Consider the following 21,710-nt stretch of genomic DNA (forward strand, 5'->3'; position numbering starts at 1 on the left):
ATTAAAAATGGTCAACGGGATTTTTGGCATGCAAGCTCCCCCTGGTGACACGTAGGTGTAGTTCCTTGCCGCTAATTCTGATTAATTACGTAATGCTTTTATCTAAAGCAGCACGTTGAAAAATTTTTGGAAATAGGCAAGAGAGGTATATAAGAGAAGGAGTCGAATTACATTAAAGTCTGCCCGCAATTTATAATTTCCAAACAAAATCTGTTAGGTTATTACTACGTTTCACCTGCCTGCCGCCAGTTCTACCTGAATCCCTGGAGTGGTTAGACCCTGACTTTTCTTCCCACTCTTAGCGAGATCAAAAATAAGAATAGTGTTAAAAATAATTTTTACAGAACCTATGGCTCTGATGTGTCTAAGCCTTTAGAGGAGCATCTACCTTTTTTGTACTTTGTCTGTATTTTCCACAATGAAATTGAGTAAACTAATATTCTTGCTTGTGCTTTCCAGGAGAATTGAGAGCAATACTTATTTTCAGGCTCTGGCTGATAATATGAGTGCCAGATAATGTGCTTCCACAGTGTAATTACATTCTGGTTGTACTGGATGCTGGCTCTGGGGTATTTTGATGCCTTAGGCAAACCAGAAGAGGTAGGTTTCTCACAAGCTCAAGTCACTCACACAATAAAGAGCCACTAAAGATTTTGCCCCTGATGTTTTGCTGCCCATGGCAACTGCAAAGCGAGCCCGGTTGTACCTACTGTAATGCAAATAGTTGGCGGTGACTTCATTTTATGTTGAATAACTGATTTCTTAATGTCGGGTTTTAATTTGCCAGCAATCAAAAAAGCTTAAATATAAGAATTTGGTGGGTTTTCAGTTGTCAGTAAGCTTAATGAGTTAAAATGAAAAAAATTTAAAATTTAAAGTATTACTGAAGATGTCAAAATAAACCTTTCACTGTTTTCAGCTTCTCTTCTCTCCTCTCCCAAAAGCCCAGTGCAGAGGCCCTGTCCCAGACCCCTTCTGATATCCAAGCTAGGACTTCTGGTTTGCTGCATTTGTGCATTTCCAAACAGAGAAGCATCCTGCTTGTGCATAAGCATTAATGTACTAAAATTGTTTTGTGTTTAGTTCTAAAATACTAAATTGCTTTGCGTTTCTTTTAGAGGTGGGAAAACACATCTATATTGTTGTGCAAAACACGATAAGTCACCGTATTTTGCTTTGTCTCCCTTGATTCAAGGGACTTGTACCCTTACCCTGTGAAAATTGTTCTCTGCAGCAAAGTGATGCCGTTCGCTATCCCTTGTTGAAGTCACTGTGGTTGGGCAGTTTTGGAGAACCTGTTTCCACCAGATGTTTCTGATTTGGTGTTGTGTTGGAAAGGGTCATTTGTTTTCCCAGATGCCGGGGCTGGGTGACCCCTTTCCCACTTGCCAGCTGACCAGCAAGTGTGAGCGAGCACAGTTCAGCCCTGGGTTAGGACTAACAGAGGTACCCACTTTGTCCCCTTAACGGATTTAGCGGATTGCCAGCCATCTCTTAATGGTTAAAGGCATGAGCCTGCATCTAGCTGGACTTTCCATCAGGAGCCCCAGATAGTGGGCATTCGAGCACCTGCTGGTTTGCTGCTGGTTTGTTGCTGGTTTGCTGCTGAGGCAGCCCAGCTCCATGGGGACAAGCTCCATATGCCCCCCATGCCCCCAGCACCCTGCCAGGCTGCCTGCTTGGCCAGTGGACAAGGCCACCTCGCTGCCCAGGCTGGTCTCCCACCTCATTTTCAGGTTGGTGAGGATCGTATGTGAGCTTGGGGGTTTCTGGAAGTTTCTGTGTGCTGCAGGACCTCATGATATTTATTCTCCAGCTTTGATATCAAATCTCAGCCCCACCAAGCGGCTGCACCAAGCTACAGGGAGCTGTGCTCTCCTTGCTCCTTCAGAGCAACCTGGTGTGTCTGAGAAGGTGTCAGCATAAAAAAATATTTGCATAGCCTCACACGATAGTGAAGTTAAGTAGGTAGAAATGATGGGTGATCACGCGGGGTGTATCAGTTATGTCTGAAGAGCTTTAGCTGGGCACAAGGTCAACACCAACACTTCTGAGCACATTTAAAACCTACAAAATCGTTACATGAGAAAAAGGAACTAGAAAAGCTTCTCTTGTCCTAAGTGTGTATTTGGTAGGAGAACAAAGTAGACAGTCAAGTTGCAAAACGCTCAGCAGTGAAAGGTCCCACAGCTACATCTGTGCAAGGGCTTGTTTCCCTCCTGAGGCCTTCTGGCTCCACACAGCTCACATCCATGCTGCAGACCCTTTTATGCTCCCAAACCATGGGGCTCATCCAAAATACCCAGTGGAAACGATCTGCGGCCTATGCCACTCCCTAAACCAGGCTGGGAGTTTTCTGGACAAGAGCTAGTTGGCACAGGACAAACTGGGGACCTGGTTAATGGTCAGCCAGTACAGCCAGAGTAGGTCAGTGCCCAGAGCTGCCTCCTGGTGCTTTTTAGTGTGTTTTTTAGCTGCAGCCTGCGAGCCTTGAGTTCTCAGCGGCCAGCTCGCATTTAGGAGTTAGGAGCACAGATTCTTTGGAAAAGCCTATGTTGAACACTGTGAACAGTATTGAAAATTAGGGAAATCTATCTGCCATACACACTGCCTCTTCTACACGGTTACTTTCCAGACCGGAGATGCAATTTTATATTTAAATACAGTTATGTCTTATGAAACAGTAGTGATAGGCACAGTTCCCTTGGCTACACTTCTCTGTGCTAGAAAATAAGAAGCCTGTATGTAATGAGAACGTAAGAGTGAATGGGCAAAAATTGAAATACAGGAAATTCAACTTAAATATAAGAGAAAAAAACTGTGGTTTTTTTTACTGTGAGAGTGGTCAAACAGTGTAGTAAGTTGCCTAGAAACCTTGTGGAGTCTCCATCCTTGGAGATATTCTGAATAAAGTACTAGTCAGCCTGCTCCAGTTGACCCTGCATTGAGCAGGGGTTTGTACTAGACAATCCGTGGAAGTACCTTCCAGCCCCAGCAATTATGTGATTCAATAGCTGCTTTACTTACATACAATGTAAGCAATCATAACATGGTAGTGACAAGCACAGTAAAAGCGTCAACCTGCAGCTGCACATACCAGAATTTCTCCTTTCCATCTGATGGATGACATCTTATTTTGTGGCAGTACATTCCCTACTTCCATAAGAGCGTTCTCTAAATGTCTGGATGATGCTGTGTCCTAGGAAAACCTCTCAGAGTCAAAGATCAGCACTAGGGCACATTGCAAGCCCTAAGTAAGTTAGCTCCTAACACGAGAAAAATCTCTCCAGCACCAGGGGCTGTTAATGAAGGCAGAAGAGGGACTGGCTCTGATCTTCCAGAAATACTCCGGTGCTCCTATTAAGCTGACTTGATTTGTAAGTAATATCGTAGGCTTTGCTTTAGTTGGCGTGAAATGCCTGCTGCAGAGGGAGGGGGGAAGGATTGAAGCCGTCTTCAGCTTTATTCTTCTGCAATGGACCCCAGCCGCTTGAGATGATCGCAGCAGCTCAGAGACACGGGGTGGTGAAAACTGAAGGGGCTCGTTCTTCCTGACAGATTCCTGCTTAGATGTAAGGACTACAGCTACAGTACCTGTAATATAAAAATAAATGGTAATTACCTGCTATTCATATGCCACACATGAAGCAACTGCGATAAGGATAATTTATCGTACACACTGACCTATCAATCACTTGTTTAATCATCACAATGTTTTTGTAATTTTGAAGGTGTTTATAAAATACTTAAAAGAAGAGCTCATTCTAACATTTACAATATTACTGATGTGAGGTTACGCTGATGCCAAAATCCTATCTATCTCCTTTGTCATTGTAAGAAGGATCACAATGAAGATTATAATTATAACTCAGTAGGGGATTCATCAGCAAATCAACAGAGAAGCTTATAGACTTCTGACAGAAACCAAACAGACTGGATTAATTAAAAATGAAAAGCCGCACAGCACATGGAAGTATGACAGAGAAACACTGCCTTGGATTTTTGGCTGACCAGCAAAGATTTTGGTCCTGTCTTCATTTTAAAAACTATAACTCAATGGAAAGGTTTTTATCTGCACCCTAAAAAACTCAGGCTGCACAGAGTATTCAGCAAGAGATTTAAATCTGCCACTAATAAATCTTGTGCTGTATCTGCCCAAGGCCACGGAAAGAAATAATAGCCACAAAAAGAGTAATAATAAAAAAAAAAGGAACCATAATCTAAACAAAAGAGAATGCTTCAGGTACCATGCCAGACCTTGGCGTGAAATAGAAGAAGCTGTGAAACAGCAAAAGCTGCTCAGGCATTACAAGCAGGACACCATTCACCCCATCATGTACTCAGATTTCTGCCTTCCCTCCTCTGTCAAGGATTCTCTCCCCTCAGGATGAGGCAGTAAGTTTTTTCCCCTCTATTTAGGTTTCACAACCTCAGAAAAATCCCTATGTCAGCCAAAATACAAAAACGTAGAGCCACAGTGCAGTTGTCCAGGAAAAAGGGAGCAGCTGGATAATGCCATCCGTTAACGTTGAAGTCAGATAAGAATGCCTAAAGAAATCTGAAATACAGCTGCTCGGAAATGGCTCATGAAGTTGTACAGATGAAAATGTTTCATAAAACATTTTCGGTATGGTTTTGAATGCAAAAAACTTAATTTCCTTTGTGTTTTGAACAAATGAATTTTCTTATAGCATGTCTCAATTTTTATGTTTAACAAACTAGGCAAAATTAAATGTTTCAGTACTGCTAATATGAAATATCTTGGTGAAATGCTTTTTCCTTTTTTTCTTCATAAAGGAAATTGTGAAATTTCAGGGTTTTTCTAATAACAAGAAAATTAAAACTGTAAGGCTCCAAGCAAGTGCAAATATTCAGCTGTTGAAGTCTGCTACTGTCATTTTTATAAATGCTCTGGCCTGAATCCATCCTGCTTAAACCAAGTCAGGCATGGAGTTACCCTGGGCTTGTTAGAGGCTGCCAAATGAAGAACCAAGTCCTGGAAGTGTCTCTCTCTCTTTGCTGACTGTATGAGGAATCACAGGCAACTGCCTTCAGCATTTCAGTACCTGAAGGTCGGTCGGCATCTGTGCTTAGCTACAAACCCAGGCTGCTCTGGGATGTCCCGCAGGGACGGTTCTTACGTAGCCACAGCAGCGAGCAGGAAACAAGGGAAATAAAGACCTAGGAAGCAGAGGTAAAGCAAGCATGGTTTTGACCATGTTACCTTTTTACCTGTTTTGTCATTATTACAAGAAGGAGGACAATCCCGTATTTTCACACTTAAAACCAAAACAAAACCTCCTCAATGTTTAACAAAGAATTCTGCGTCGGGCAAAAATGTTTGCCATGCAGCACGGCCAAAACTAGTGAGACTGTGGTGGCACTGGCCCCATGTAACTAAGGATGAGCATTTCCAATTTGAGCAAAAGAGGCCACAAGTAAGATCTTGGTGAAATCTGACCCTGGATTCTGTCTACATCTACATCCTGTGACAGGACCTAAAGTTAACTGCTGGTCCTTGTATGATAACCCAACTACAGGTACCTGGAGCACTGAATCTGGCTGTGGTCTTACACGTCTCATATCTCCTCCTCTGCCATGGTGTTCAATACTGAAGAAGCACCTATGTCCCCTTATTTCTTATACACTACTTTTTAAAGTTTGCCTTTTATCGTTAACAGAATTCTATACATAGAATCATTTCTTCCTACACAGGTTAGTTAATTTTTGCAGAGAAACTTTCAGAGTAAACCTTACCTTCCTGCAGGGGTGGGAACTGCGGCTGTATGGCGGTGCAAAGGCCAACCTGAGCAGTACAAACAGAGCTGACCAGGACGAAAATCCTATTCACGTGATTAAAGTTTACATCTCTAAATGGCCCTGGGATTAAGAAAACCCTTCCTTGTCATCCAGAGACCCAACCAAACACAAACATATGGTGAGATAAATATTTGTTTTCACAAGGAGTATGGAGCTATTCTCTTTTATTTTTGTACATTTATTTTTGCCATTGCTGCTTTTTTTTTTTAAATGAAATCTACAAAATCATCTTCTCAGAAAATGGGTCGAGCTGGGGAGTGACAAGGTGGTTGTTATCAATATCAGTGGTTCTGTCACACATTGAAAGGATTTTTGCAGCCTAAGATTGCATTACTCCACTTTACTAATCGAAGCTTATATCACATATTTCTTTTTATTTGGGAGAAAACTACTACAAGCAAAAGATAGGTAAAAATGCTGCACCTTTTTCTTATCACTCAGAAGTTTGTAGTTAAGCAGCAGTTTCCTTTTTCACTTTGCTTCTGTCGCGCATGCTGCCAAAACAGCGGTGTGCTGTGGTTTTGCCCTGCTCTGGGGCGACTGTCGCAGTGTCACGGTTTTGGCCAAATTGGCCAATGGCTGGTGACAGATTCTATCCCCGCACTTCCCGTACATGGAGAGGAGGAGGAGAGATAAAGAGATTTACAAGTTTAGAAGAAACGAAACTACTTTAATGGAATATTAATAATAAAATAAAAAGGAAATAATGAAATAGATACAGTATATACAAAACCATATTAAGCTCCCGGGATGGCGTCACCGGCAGGCACTGGGGAAGTCCCAGACTGCACTCAGCAACGGGTGGGAACTGGTTTCCACAGATGAAGTCAGGAACACACGGATCAGGATCAAAGGCAGATGAACAGACAGGGTCCTCCTCGGACATCGTCCATTGAAGAAAAAGAGCTGACCGTTTGAGCCCTCAGCTTTTATACTGAGCATGGGGCAGATGGGATGGAATATCTGTGTTGGTCAATTTTGGGTCACCTGTCCTGTCCACTCCTCCCTGCAGGTGGGACCCCTCTACGCCTTTCTGTTTCTGACCCTCCAATGGGGCAAATAATGACATTAGCTGACCTTGGTTGTTATAGCAATAAGTCTAAGCAAGAGCCTCTCTGCGCACCATTCCTTGGCAGAAACTGTAAACATTGGTCTTATCGCGCTGAGAACGAACCATTTTCGGCACAACATGCTGTTAACTTCACAGAGTTAGAAGAGGCCTAGCTAAGAAGTAAAATTACTGAACAGAAAGTTGGCTGTTTTACCTCAGCCCTTCCCAGCACTTGAGGCACCGCCAGTGCCACAGGCCACCTCCGCTGCAGAGTTTTCAGCAGAGGTATATGCCTTCGTCTGTCCCCACCATAAATAGATCTCTGATAGACAACACATTTTTTTTAAAATCCTAATGGAAATCACCATTCAAATGGCAGCAACTTGATTTGAAGTTAAAGTACACAGTATGTAAAAAGAAGCCATGCTACTATCCTGTCACGGTGTTCTTTTCCATACCACGGCAACCATAATTGCCTCACATCCCAACTGGATGCACGTCTCAGCCCACCTGACATCCAAGCAGCTCAGACTCTTTCAGTTCAGCTTCTCTAATACAGCATTTTCCCCAAGAATTAATTAGTGAAGTAAAATCCCTTAGAAATACTTCTGCATTTGCTTTGAAGGCTAGTTTGTGCATCCTCAATGGCAGTTTTGGAGAAGAATGCATCTCTAGTTTTCATTAGAAAAGATAAAAGCTTGCATAAATGCGCTGTAGTAAGGGAAGTGGACAGGAGAGCAGTTCAGAGATTTCCCCAGTGAAGGAAAAATTAAAAAAAAAGAGAAAATGTTCTCGATTGCCACTATTGGCAGGCACAGGTCAGAGGAAATTAAATTGGTATTGGACTGAATTTGCTTTCTCTCATATAAATCACCATTTATTATATTAAAATATTGGGAGCAGAACTGTCTTTTTTTTTTTTTTTTAATCCTCAGCAAAAGGAATAATACCTGTGAAGAAAGCATTTGTTCCTAGAGACAAGAGGAGGATCACTTTTGTAAATGTTTATTGATCGTAAGGCTAGGAAAGGACCGTTTTTTTTATATAATTGTGCCTCTGGCATAAAGCACACCCTTCGACTTAATTCTACACTTGATCCATAATTTATGTTGAATGATGGCATATATTTTAGAATACAGAAGTTAATACTTCTTATGAAAGTTAAGACTTATCTAGTTATCCTTAACCTTTCCCTCCCTTTTCTCACGACAGGTAGGACGATAACATCGTTTTATTTTGTACATAGCAGACTATATGACTAATATTTATCTTGTCCCTACCTCCAAACAGACTTACACGCTGCAGTGGAAATATTGAGCGTAGTGTCATATTGTCTTGAGCATCGGCTTTCCCAAGTCTTGACTGATGTGATTTTCTAGCTGTGAAACCTATTTCCTGCTTTTTCCCTCCTGGCTTATTTTAAGGTGGTCGACCTACAGAGTGTCTCAAACTGTAAAGATAAATTAGCTGGGAGCAGCATGTGGGGAATTATAAGAATGACAGAAGTTGCCCAGGAAAATGTTAGACGTTTTAATTTAGAGAAGCCACGGTTTGAAAATGCAGCTGTTAAACTTTTAAGGCCAGTGAGTTCTAATATAAATTTTGTGACAGTAGCAGAGCTATTGGCTTCTGTTATTATGGAGCAGCTTATTCAGGTTTGAAAATGTAGCCCTTTAGTTGATGGAATTACTGTAATCCTCTGACATAAGGGAACAATTCTGCCAGTCCTGTGATTTTGATCTACTCTAGACAGACAGCCACCTGGCTGCGAGCGCCTCTGGTGTTAAAAGTGAGGGTTTAGCGATTCCAGTGAGTAAACACACTGCCCAGTAAAACTTTGCATCCAGACAGCCGCTTTCTGGGGGTGATTCTGACCTTCTCACAAGCTTCCCAAGACCCGTCAGAGCACAGCACCTTTGAAGGTCTGCCTGCGTTGGTTGACTTCAAGCACACTTATCAACAGCTCTAAGCCCATGTCTGAACTGTGAAAAATTGAGATGAAAAATGTCAGCTGGAAAACTTTAATCCTCTTCTGGTTGCAGCTTCCAACTGCCCAGCCAGACCAGCACATGGAGCCGTGCAGAATAGCCTTGCAGTACTGTCTGGTTTCATTACCAACGTGGAAGTCATCTCTGCATGTTTTTCTGCTCAAGTTGTTGTTGAGGTATTTGACCAAGAGCCATTCTCCACAGAATCAGCTAAGAAATGTTTTCTGGCTTTCCAAAAGGTAATTAGCCTTGGGCTGAATTTGTTACAGGCTGGAACATCCACTTAGCTGACTGCAGGGGCTTCTGCTGTTCGTCTGAACTCTGAAGACTGGCTGACTTCGGCAGTCTGAGAGCTAACGAGGGAAGGAAGGAATCAGCAAAATGAGATGTGTACATACTAGCAGAAGTTGCCTGGGGTGACAAAAGCCTCTCTGTTTACTCTTTTGGCTACTGTAAGTGGGAGATGCAGCCCCTTCAGCCCCAGTGAGGCTGACCTCTGTCTCCGGTGCATGTTCTGGCCAGCCTGTGGAGGACCGACAAAAGCCTTTCTGTGCTGAAGCAGCTCCTTCACACAAGCCTTACAGAGCCAGTGGTGCTTCAAGTGACTTCTGAGAGGGGAAAAATGGAGTGGAGAGTGCTGTGGGAGAGAGCAAAATGGAAAGCAGCCAGACATTTGCAACATGAATTTTTCTGCTCTCATACAGTCTTCATTGTCATAGTGTAACACCGAGTCTTTTGACTGTGGAGAAAGTAGCACAAGCCCCAAAATTTGTCATTTAAACGTTTCACCATGAGGACTGAGTATTGTATGGCTGGGGCTAGGAGAAGAGTTAGTAAAAACCTTCAGACATTTAGAAAATTAATCAATCCTCATTGCTTGGTATCCAAATGATCATTCACAAGCATTTATGAGGCCATGGTGACCTGCTGGTTATGCTGATGATCTGATCTGCTCCAGATCAGATATGTGACCTTCATAAACTCATCACATTTGCCAGTGCTTCAGATCATTTGTTTTGATTTAGTCATCATCATTTTGAAAGAGATGCACAGTAGAGGGGGAAAAAAAAAGTAGATGAAATTGCATGACTGAGTAATATCTTGGCCTCATAATCATAACAGATACGTGAGAATTTTTTTCTCCTCCTCAGTCTGCTCTTAGGTATAAAATAATGTAGTACACAAGTTTTGTTGCTGATTTATAACTTGCTAAAATGTCAACATAGTTTAAGCTGTCACACCGGTGGTTCAAAATCTTTTTATTCTAAACATTGAAGGCCCACCATGGGTGCTTGCCTTTGAAGACTCCATCAGCTGTAATGGAAAGAGTGACAGCCTGACTTTGCTTTTCCTTGGATAATCTAAACAGGAGTTTGAGACTACCTAGTGTGCCAATTTTCTGTGTCACTTTGTTTATCTCCTACCTCAAACTTTAAAGCCACATACAACATTAACTTATAGTACTTTACATACATTCATTCTAAATCAACAGTAGCCGTTTGAAGTTATTTCCTCTTTGTAACTGGGAATTAAGATCAGTTACAAAAACTGACCCTTCTTTCTTTGAAAACAGTAAGGGAAGGTCTCATTGACTTCTAGAGGAGTGGGACCAAGCTCTGTGTAATAACGAATGACCTCGTGTTCAAACTCATTGACCACAGGAGTAAGGGCAGACATTTCCATGTTGGTTACCAAACTTCAAGTGATTAGTTTTACCTTGCCATGAACCCTTGGTTAACCAAAGCTTACAGGCATGAATACCATCCAGAGTCCTTTGAGATAGTTCCACAGAGCAGCATTTTTCAGTCCTTCTCAACAAAGAACAAGGTAACTTTTAGGAAACTTCCAAACACTGCATCAACCAGACTTGTTTACAGTTGCCCATATCCATAAAGCAACATCTTCCACTTCCACTTACTTCTGTTTTGTCTTCTCTCCCTCACGTTTTTGCCCTTTGCTCACTCACACACATGGGAATTGCCAAGGTCAATGGTCTGTGTGTATTATTGCTGTCTCTTCACAGATTACTTTTTGATGTTCTGTGGACCACTGGTAGCCCAGGAACCACCCAAGAGAGTGGCCGCCTTGGGACATCCAAAGGGACAAGAGTGCCAGGGCTGCCACCCTCAGCAAGGCTGGGAAGCTGCTCTTGTGCTGCTCTTGTGCAGGGCTAACCTCCTGCCACATATGATCTGACATGATTTATGAACACGAGCATCAGCAGATGAAATAATTGCTGCCAGGTTGGCAGACTGAAGCTGTTCTTGTAGGTGGGAATGAAGAAACACAAGGCAAGGTATGTAAAACACATTTCCTGTTTGCATACAAATACCAGCCACGGTCTAGCTCTTGGTTCATACTCAGTAATCCCCAACTGATCACTGTATGCAACCACTCTTGTCATATTGTACTGATATTAACATAGCACCCAGGAACCCGCACCAGGGATTAGGACTACACTGCATTAAATCTTCTTCAAACATTTAACAGAAGTTGGTCATTGCACTGGGGAACTCCCAGCTGGGCTGTAGCAATCAAACCCAGGAATGGATACAGAGTGTTAGGGAGGAATGTGACGGTCTTTGTCTCAGCATGCTGGCAACCGAAATGTTCTCAGGTTGCTTCTCAAATTCCATAATAGAGAGCTTTGAGAGGATTTGGAAGTGGCCACGGAGGCTGATAGTTGTATCTCTCCAGCATTCAGCACAGTGTGGGAGAAAGGATGAAAATGCACGTTTAAAAGCCTAGTAAATGAAGGTGTCTCAGTTCCTGATTTGAGATGAGAGCAGGTGGTGCTTGTAATATGCAAAGAAACTTAATTTTCCTTGAAAGCATAAATAGCCACCATTAGTCTGAAAACTCTTGGAGGGAATCAGTGGAAGGCACTCAAGATGGAGAGTGAGTTGCTCAGTGGTGGCATAGGAAGTGATCAGGGAAAAGATTCAGGTGATTGTAACTGCAGAAGCTGGAATGCAGGAGCAAAGGTACATTTATAAAGCCTAGAGAAGGAGATGTGGTAGTAGTGAAGACCTCAGGATAAGAAGAGCTTCCACGACTGTTTTCACTGGATAAATGGTAAATACCATATTGGAAACATTAAGCAAGAAAAACATGCAAGACTTAGATGAAATTGGATATGGTGATCTAGAGAAGAGTGGAGATCAGAAATGTCTGGACATCAGGAAGAAAATCATGGTGTTGTCCATAGTAAATGAACGGATCATTTTGGAAAAGACTGTGGATCAAGAGCTTGATTTTGACCACTTTGAGATAATGGTTTAGACTTCTGCAAGCTTCGGCAACAGATGCACTCTAGAGTTTTAATTTGGGCTGAAGGAACAAACTCTCTCCATCAGAGCCTTTATAAAGGTGCTTATTATTTTTGTATTTGAGAAGTACACTGTCAAAGGTGGGGAATATGGTAAGAGTAGAAGAAAACTTGCAGCCTCTGCCACCCATCCTCAGAGGATGGAGTGAGGGGAAAAGGACCTTCAGAGGTTGGCAATGGAAAAAGCGTTACAAACAGAGGAAGAAGAACCGGGACAAAAAGTATCAGAGACAAAGACATCAACAAGGTGGAAAAAATGAAGACAGAGATCACAAGTACTTTTGCCAGAAAGCTTTCAGGCTGAGCCCAAGGGCAACTTGATCAAAGGAAGTGGAGGATGTAGTGAGAGGGGAAAAAAAAGAAAACAAAAATGGTAAGGTGCAAACAGTGGGCATCATTTCTGGTGAGCTGGGTAGTAGAAGGAAGCATTGGGCAGCAGCTGGGGAGGCAAATAGGGTTAAGGATGGGGTTAATGTTTTTTAAGGGGATACTAACGAAAGCTTATGCACTGAACTCTGACTTGTATGCAAGGGGAGCTTATCTAAACCAACCAATTAAGTAAAAATGGATTAAAGGTCTCAGGAACTGATTGTACAGATGAGGGAGGTAGATAGCAGGTCGTTTACACAAAGAGGAAACAAGAGAAAGCTCAAAATAGGCATTTGGGAAACTACAGTATTTTTCTTTCTGGTTTACTGTCCTGCTTTTGCATGGAGTGTATAGGCTTCCGTATTTCAGCTGTTTAAAAAAAAAAAAAAAAAATAGTAGGAACTAATTTTTTCTGGTCAAACAATTAATTCTTTGATCAAGAAGGTCGAAGTACCTAAGGTGTGTGTGTCCAGTACCTGTGCAGGGAGTAAGCTTGGAGTTTTTCTGTGACCTGTAATGACAGCCGTGTTTCTGATACCTTCATCAAATGGGGCAGAGGGAAGACAAGACATATTTCTTCCTTCTACATAAATTTGTCAGTGTAGTTGGCATGCACCTGACGATAAGCATTTGAAGATGACTAAACCTGCTTTTTCTAAACTTTTATGAAGCAGGAAATGCTGAGAACGGAGGCTGGCTAAGCTGTATGCTGTTGAACTGATGAAAGGCACAGAGAGGAAGAGCATTTAATAATTTCTCAGCTCCTGGGGAAGGAGGTTTCTGCCAGGCAGGTGCTCCTGCGGGCTCTGACAGTCCTCAGCTTCTGCTGGGGGTGGTAACAGCAGGAAGCATTTCTTATGTTTCGGAGCGGGGAGCTCCCCGGAGCAGGGAAAGGTGCCCTGGGCTGGGCAAGGAGCCCGGGTGAGCTGTGCCCCAGTGCCCGACACAGGGAGAGCCTCGCTGCTCTCTTGATAGCACTCGCCGGAAGAAGGGAGCACGTTCCCTCATATGGAGCACCCGACGCTTCTGGAAACATCTGGCAAAGCATCTTGTGAAGCATTGGGAGCCTGTGTTACTTCCATCGTGCGGATACCTAGCTGAGCGAGAGAGCAGTCTCTTGTAAGAGCAGTGCATAGGCTTTGTTTTCATTACCACAGTATATAGTTTTAAAATCTGTTACATCTGCAGGCAGCGAGCATATTCTTTGAACTGCAATGACAGCCAGCAGTCCTCAGGCACCACAAACCAGTAGAGAGTGACCGAGACAAATGAGTCACCCTTGAAACCCCAGCGGAAGGATGCACCATTTCATCAGCAGGCACGAGGTGTGCTGGGACTCGCTCTGCACAACAGCCCGCTCCTGTACCTCCCTCTCAGGAGATGAAATTCCTTTCTTTGACATTTCTATGCACTGGGCCATGGCTGGGATATGATTTCTACATGAGGTTTTGTCCGTAGGTATATCTGTCACATGCAAGAGATATCCCACGTCCCTTGATTTTGCAAATACAGTAGCACTTGGTCCCTTAATCCCATTGTTTTCATCCCCTGTGTTTGGGAGCAAATAAAAGCGTATATAGCTCACATATATATAGGTCACATACATGTACACATAGATCACAATGGGCCACAAAACCTAATTATGAGTTTGTATGTTTCCCAAAAACAGTACTGAAATGCTGATTTAGTCTGGCCCCATGATTTTAAGGAGTGAAAAGAAACCTTGCTCCTGAGATCAGCCTGACTGGTGCAATTATACGCTTCATCTCTGTTCCAGGGAAAGGAGGCATTTGAAGCTCCCACCTCGATCCAAATGTAGCCTTCAGTCACACAGTTAAAGTTCATATACTTTTATAAACTCTGAGATGGATTTGCCGAGTTTTGATTTCATAACATCATATAGTCACTTAGGTTGCAAGGAACCTGGGGAAAGCACACCATCCAACCTGATGCACAAAGCAGAATCAGCACCAAGTTTAACCAGATTGCTCAAGGCTTTGGCTAGTCCAGTACTGAAAAGCTCCTAGGAGAGAAACTCCACAGAATCTCTGGGAAACCACGCTTAAATATATTCAGTTGAATAATTTCTTCCTTATATCCAGTCAGAATATACTCTCTTCCAATTCATAACCAGACACCTCTATCTTCTGGGTAACCTCCCCATAAGTACAGGCAGGCTGCTGTTAGGTGCCCCAAAGTTGCCCCTTTTCCTGGCTGAGCAAGCCCAAGCCCCTCAGCCTTTCCTCACAGGTCATGAGCTTCAGCCCCCACCACCTTGGTGACCTCCACTGGATTTGAACAAGTCTATTAAAGTCTTCCTGTAGAGAGGGGACAAATATAATACGCCAGGCACAGCCCAATGCATGGTGAGCAATTGAGGACCTCCCTTGGTTTCAAGAGCCCTTCAAAGATGAAGGAGAATGGCCTTACACTGACACCAGCTGGTCTCTCTGCACTCTCACATGCAGCCAACCAGCCCCATGGAATTCTGTGGGTCAAGATTTCTCAAGAGATTGCTGACTCAACATTTCCTCTCCTCCTTGGACTTTGTCTGTGGGCACAAAGGACTGGTAGACCTTCTCAGTCCAGACCAAGGCAAAAAAGGTATTGAGTATCTTGTCTATGTCTGGATCACTCACCTCGCTCAGCTACAGGCCCACATTTTCCTTGGTTTTCTTTTACTGTGAAGGTGGGAGAAGAAACTCTTCCTGTAGCCTCAACACTCTTTGCTAGTTTCAACTCCAGCCGAGCCTGAGCTTTGCTAACACCATCACTGTATTGTGGGCCTGTATTTTTTTCTATATTCCTCATTTTTACCTTGTCTTGACTTTCATCCACTGTATGCATCATCTTTTTGGCATTAGAGTTACGTCATGGGGTCCTGCTTAACCAGGATGGTCTTCTGACACAGATACTGTTCTCCTTGTATCAGCATGGGCCACCCCTGTTCTTGGAGGATGCTGCCCCTGAAGACCTGCCAGGTCTTCTGGGCTCCATCACCTTCACAACCACCACTCACTGCTTCCAACTTAGCCAAAGACCTGTGGTCGGTTCTGGTTTTCATGACACTAGTTTTGTTTTTTTCTCAGTTTTTTTTTTTTTAATTCAAAAATTCATTTCAGTTGGGAAAAAAGAATATGAGGAAGGAGTTTCAGAGAAGTCAAAACATATTTGACTGTTGAATTCAAAACAAAATGTTCTGTAAAAAAGAAAAGTTCTTTTTTCCTGTTTAGTCGCATGAATACATGATTTTTGTTTTGATATTCTCATTTTTGCTGAGGGAACCAGAACATATTTCATTTAGGATTGGCATAAAGTAGACATTTTTATTTGGCCATTATCCTCTTTGGCCAGGTTTGTTTGCTTGATAATTTCGAAGTGATTTGAGTTCTGAAGCGCTGAAAATCAGGCTGCTTTGTCTGTGGGTCAGCTTTGCCTTTCACTGCTTTCTGAAAGTCTGGAAATGTGTTTTTGATAGAGGGAGGATCAGCTCCAAATCATAAAACTAAACAACCCTTCAAACTTTAGGGAATTCAAATTGCCAACCAGACTTCAATCCTGAGTTTGGTAAATGTCAACACCGTTCCTTGGGCAGTGAAGCGGGGTGAAGGAAGAAGTGTTAAATAGGATGGGGAGCTGCCTTAATTACTTGAGATGGGGAGCTGCCTTAATTACTCGAATCAATTTATGTTTTTTTCCAGGAGATATTTAATTCAGGAACACTTGGTTATTTCGTATCTTGTGACACTGCTTAGCCTTCTAATCTAGTGCTTTGGTCAGATGGAGAGAAGCAAAAAGACAGATGTTGATTAAACAGCATAGATGTTATTATGTGACTGCAAAAATGCCAGAAAGTTGTCCCATTTGCACTCATAATTTATAAGTAATCTAGAAATATGCTTTGAGGCAGTGACTTCATCTAAAAAGAATTACCAGTTCAAAGTGTATTAGTGTACGGCTGCTGAATATGGCTTGGCATTAAGGGTTTCTTCATCAGCATTAATTGGATTGAATTACCTGCAGTGAAATATGAGCCCTTTGAGGAAAAACAATTCTTGTCCTGCTGGCTGTAGAAGCATAAAAGCTGGGGCGGCGGGGGGGGGGGAAGGGGGACGGGGAGGAAAAAGGCAGCAAGAGGCAGTGTTCAGACAGTTTAAGGCAGAGTAAGAGTGAGTTTGGACACGTTGTGGGTATGAAATCATTGCCAGGGAGCTGTGAGAAGGGGCAGTTTGTGTAGTTTATGTGGAACTGGTAACGATGTTTCTAGCTTGGATCTGCTGTATGTACAAACAGTATCTTCTGAAGCATCCCCCATATATCGCCCCAAATACCCTGCCTTTGGGTCTTGTGTTTGTGTTTGTTTTTTTTTCTATCAGTACAATCTTAGAGTCTGTATTTGTTGCTCATCTTTACATCTGTGCTTCACCAATGAATAGAAACAAACACCAAACAGAGTTCTGGTGTCTCTTGATTACTGTTTGAGAAAGCTGAGGGCATGAACTGTGTTACCTGTGTATGAAGATTGAGAAGATGAGAAAGAAATATCTGTTCTAATAAATTAACGTTACCATAGTAGCAGCTGTAAAAACGGTTGGGGTGACCTGAGTTTTCACTCAGTCTCTATCCAGAATGTAACCTTTCAGCAAACAATTTAGATATTGCCAAACAGAGACACTGGGTATGAATAGATCCAACTTGCTTAGAAAAAGGTATCTCTGTGGATAGAGCTCCACCCCGCTACCTGCTTATCATGTGCTTCATGTTGACAAAGGGCAGGACACACAGCTTGAATAACCCTGCTGGAGTGACAGTGGAGCGCCGCGGTAACGTCCTCTTCTCTCAAATTGTTTTAGCTGAGCAGGAGCTGTGGATGAATGAATGTACCAGTGTGCTTCTGGGCATGCCCAGCTCCAGTGCTTCTGACCACCCTTGGCAGCTGCTGTGGGTTACTGCAACGTTACGTGGTCAGCTAAGCATTTAATCTAGGAGTACGATTGCTATGATTTAACTAAGTATTTTTATTATTTCCCCGGACTTTTTTTTTGCACTGTAAAATTCTGACACTTTGTGCATGAAGTGTATGTTTTCAGGAAAGCCACCAGCCTTTTATGTCACTCATGTTCATATGTTACTGACAGGTATTTCATTACCTGTAAGTTGATTCATACAATCATACAATCATAGAGTGGTTTAGGTTGGAAGGGACCTTAAAGATCATCTAGTTCCAACCCCCTGCCCTGGGCAGGGACACCTTCCACTAGACCAGGCTGCTCAAAGCCCCATCCAGCCTGGCCTTGAACACCTCCAGGGATGGGGCATCCACAGCTTCCCTGGGCAACCTGTTCCAGTGCCTCACCAGCCTCACGGTAAAGAATTCATCCTAATACCTGGTGTAAATCTGCCCTCTTTCAGTTTAAAACCATTACCCCTTGTCCTATCACTACACTGCCCGATAAAGAGTCCGTCCCCATCTTTCCTGTAGGCCCCCTTCAGGTATTGAAAGGCTGCAGTAAGGTCTTCTCGGAGCCTTCTCTTCTCCAGGCTGAACAGTCCCAACTCTCTCAGCCTGTCCTCATAGGAGAGGTGCTCCAGCCCTCTGATCATCTATGTCTCCAGACTCACCTGGAGTTACTCCAACGGGTCCATGTCTTTCCTGTGCTGAGGGCTCCAGAGCTGGACGCAGTCCTCTGGGTGGAGTCTCCTGAGAGCAGAATAGAGGGACAGAACCACCTCCATTGACCTGCTGACCACGCTTCTTTTGATACAGCCCAGGATTCACACTAACTTATTTCTTTGTACAGCTGAGCATCTTATTTCATAATGCCACACATAGGGTCAGTTAATTCTGACAACCTGATGCTGTCAGAACATCTTGAGGCTTATGAATAATGACATTGAGTCTTGTGCACTTATTGGTCAGTGCAGGAAACCCTGTGATTCTTTACTTGTGAATGACACTCTGGTATTAAATGACTGGCAGAGATGAAGGCAGGCTGTAGAACAGAAGTTATGAAAAATCATTAAATAAGACTGATAGTTGCCTGCTACGTGAAAATCAATGGGTAACATTCGTTGATGTTATTTCTCTCCATTTCCTGTAATTTTCACATTGAATGCTGCAATTAAACCACATAGCCAAAAGTCTTACTCTGAACAAAAATACCATTCCATGAAGCTTCATCATACCAACTGTGTATCACATGCCTTCTTTTCTGTCCATAACCTTGCCTTTTTCATCTTTGAAAAACTCCCTAAAAATGATGCATTCTGGCTGCTGGCAATTCCTGTTTGAAGTACTGGATAGTAGCTGTTAGGCAGGTACTGTGAGTGCGCAAGAAATGCCTCTGTAAGTCCAGAGGAAAACAACAGGAGGCAAATTGCCCTACAAACAAAATAACATTTTGAAATGAATGTCCATTAACATATAGTTAGGTGAAATCATATTTAAAGTGTTTGTCTTACCTCGGGGTGCTGCTAAAGAGGCCGGCTTGGTGGTAGCTGAGCACCCTAAGTGTTTCTTCATGTCTCACAGTTACTTAACTGGAAACGGTTTGATTATTGCAGGGCACAGTTACAAGTACTGTGGCTTGGGAGCATTAATTTATTTGCCTGTTTTACGTCTGAACAACAGTTTCCCAGGGAACCGAGTACGGTCATTTGCGTGGAAAAAAAGAGAGAGGAGCCCAGAGCCCACCACAGAGCAGTGATGGGCTCCTGTTGGAGGTGGAGCTGGCTGCACTCTTATTGTACAACCCATTGTAAGATCCTGTTTTCAGCTATTTGTAACTTCGTTGAGCTGGAATAACTTATGTTGAAATTTTTTTCAAGTGATGTATTTGGAAAAAACTATCCCATATTTTGGAGTGGTGTGGACATAAACAGTGAAGTGTAGGAACCTCCAGGTTAAGTGATGCTGGGGCCATGACTCTTGGACATATCAATTCCTCTTATTCACAGTCTGAGGGAATTTGGATCTTGCCCTGTATGTCTTAAGGGTGCATTCCCTTTTGAAAATTGTGCCTCTAGAAGTGCTATGACAGTGAGGTGTTTGATTATCCAGCCATGGTTGTCTAAAGCAGCTGGGATGCAATTTCTCCTCCACAAGCAGAGGAACTGGTGGTTAAGGGAAGCTTTTTTTACTGATGATTAGAAATGGTAAGCAGAACTATGTATGCTCTGTAATGAAACCAAAACTGTTACAGCAGTAATGCCACCAGAAAACCTAATTCAGTCTTAGGTTGTGTTGAAATCATGCATTTTTGACTAACAGTTATGTTCCCAGTACAACAGTTTGTGTCAAAAACTAGGGGACCCAGAAACTAATCTTGTTCATTTAGTGTTTAGATTTTTTGAAAATAACAGCCCATCATCTCTGGTCCCTCCCCTCTGTCATCTTTCTAGCTTGATTTTGCCTTCTGTTTCAGCTTGAATTCTTCCATCACACTAAGGTGGAGCTGAGAAGATGGGATTAGGCCCATTCATTGAGGCCTGCTGGCTTGTACTGAACATGGGACAGGGAAAATAACTTTATGATTTGATTAATTTTCATAGAGCTTACTTCACTTGCTTGATGAAACCAGCCAGCAGTAGGGTCTTCACAGCTTTCCTCAAACCTAAACTTCCAAATATCCCATGATATGTATTCACCCTTTTCATCCATCCCCACGTGGTATTTGGAGGTCAACAGAACACATTCTCCACGTGAGAAATGGTGCAATCTTGTCACAGCTTCAGTGCTAGCAGTTCCCTCTCTGTCAGCTGCGATACTCTCTTTGCATCGGGAGAGTTCTGCAGGTCATGTGCAGTCCATGGGGACGCATGCTGGAGAAGACCTCTGGTGCAGGTGGGGCACCGTATGAGTGATGACCTTCAGATGATCAGCCTTAGAAAGAGGGTCAAGTTGAAATTCTGGTAGAATAATTCCCACGTCTACTGTCTGAGCCTTGAAAACTTTTAACTTCTTTGAGATGGGCAATACTGATCGGATCAAGGATTACCAAGGGAAAAAAGAAAAGCAAATACTGTTCTGTTCTACAGGGCATCTTTCAGCAGAGTTTTCAATAAAACATGATAAATTTCCAGAGCCTATACTTAAGGAAGGGAATATTTCTCTTGGAAATTCACCATAGTATTGTTTGAACTAAGAGGTTTGTGAAAAAGGGAGTCAGTATCGGCATTAAAAAACTTGCCATTAGTTCAGGTTTTTGTTTGTTTCTTTATTCAGGAAAAAAATGCCCGACACAACCTAACACAGGTTTAACCATGACTTACTGTATTTTCAGGGATTAAGCATCTGAAGAGTCAGAGTGATTCAGCGTTTCCAGAGGAAGAAGAGGGAGTTAGTGAAAGGGAAGAGGAGTGGGGCCATTAAAGAGCTTGGCACTGCCTCGGGTCCCGTCACAGAGAGTAACCGAACTGCGCGGCCATGCGTGCGTCCCACCACCGGCCACTGCTTGTGTCCCCGCACCGCAGCGCTCGGCGCGCCGGCGGCACCGGGGATCCCTGGGGACCGCCCTCGGCTGGGTTTTACAGCCGCCTGCAAATGTGTTCTGTGATCCGTATACCCGAAGACAAACCAGTTATTTTAAAGTCTTTTTTTTTTTTCTTTTCATTTTCTATGACTTAGAAATGTAATTTGCAAATGTGCTAGCAACCTGACGTCAGTACTGCCAGAGCTTAACTACTGCGTGAGCTGTACTCTGAGACCTGTTGTAAATAAAACTGATTTAAAAGCTACAAAATAAATAATATGTTCATTTAGACAAGATTGTATGGTGTACAATGTTTGCGTGCAGAGAAATGTTTAGGATTTGTTTAGCGTGCAGAGAAATGTTCATATAAAATAATCCTTTCCATTAAGGGCAGCTTTTACCAGTGTTGTTTGAGTTATTTACATTAATGTAGATAGATAGAAACAAAGCAGGGAGGACTCTTGGTCTAGTGAAGAAGGGTGCAAAGACATTCTTCCCTCTGTTCCCTGGACACGCAACACTTAAAGTAGCACTTGTCTCGCTTTTGGTCTGAGGCTGCCCAGTCACATCAGCCGAAAAAATTTCTCTTTTGATTTGGGAATCAGAGGAAACACCCCGTGAGGGGGGTCCCACACACCAGCTGAGCCACGGAAAATGCCGATACTCACCTTTGTCGCCTGCAG

At 42.9% G+C, this 21,710-nt stretch overlaps 1 protein-coding gene across 1 annotated transcript in view; it reads left to right on the plus strand.

The window, feature by feature from the left end:
* The window catches only part of PPP1R1C (protein phosphatase 1 regulatory inhibitor subunit 1C), a 53,136-nt gene extending 31,814 nt beyond the window's left edge, over positions 1-21,322 (plus strand). Inside the window, 1 exon segment of the mRNA XM_054210130.1 lies at positions 20,839-21,322. Within this exon segment, the coding sequence (XP_054066105.1) occupies positions 20,839-20,927 (89 nt within the window). The 3' untranslated portion in view covers positions 20,928-21,322.
* Positions 21,323-21,710: the final 388 nt, after the last annotated feature.

This window comes from Rissa tridactyla, chromosome 7, assembly GCF_028500815.1.
Source record: "Rissa tridactyla isolate bRisTri1 chromosome 7, bRisTri1.patW.cur.20221130, whole genome shotgun sequence".
In the NCBI taxonomy this organism is placed as follows: Eukaryota; Metazoa; Chordata; class Aves; order Charadriiformes; family Laridae; genus Rissa; species Rissa tridactyla.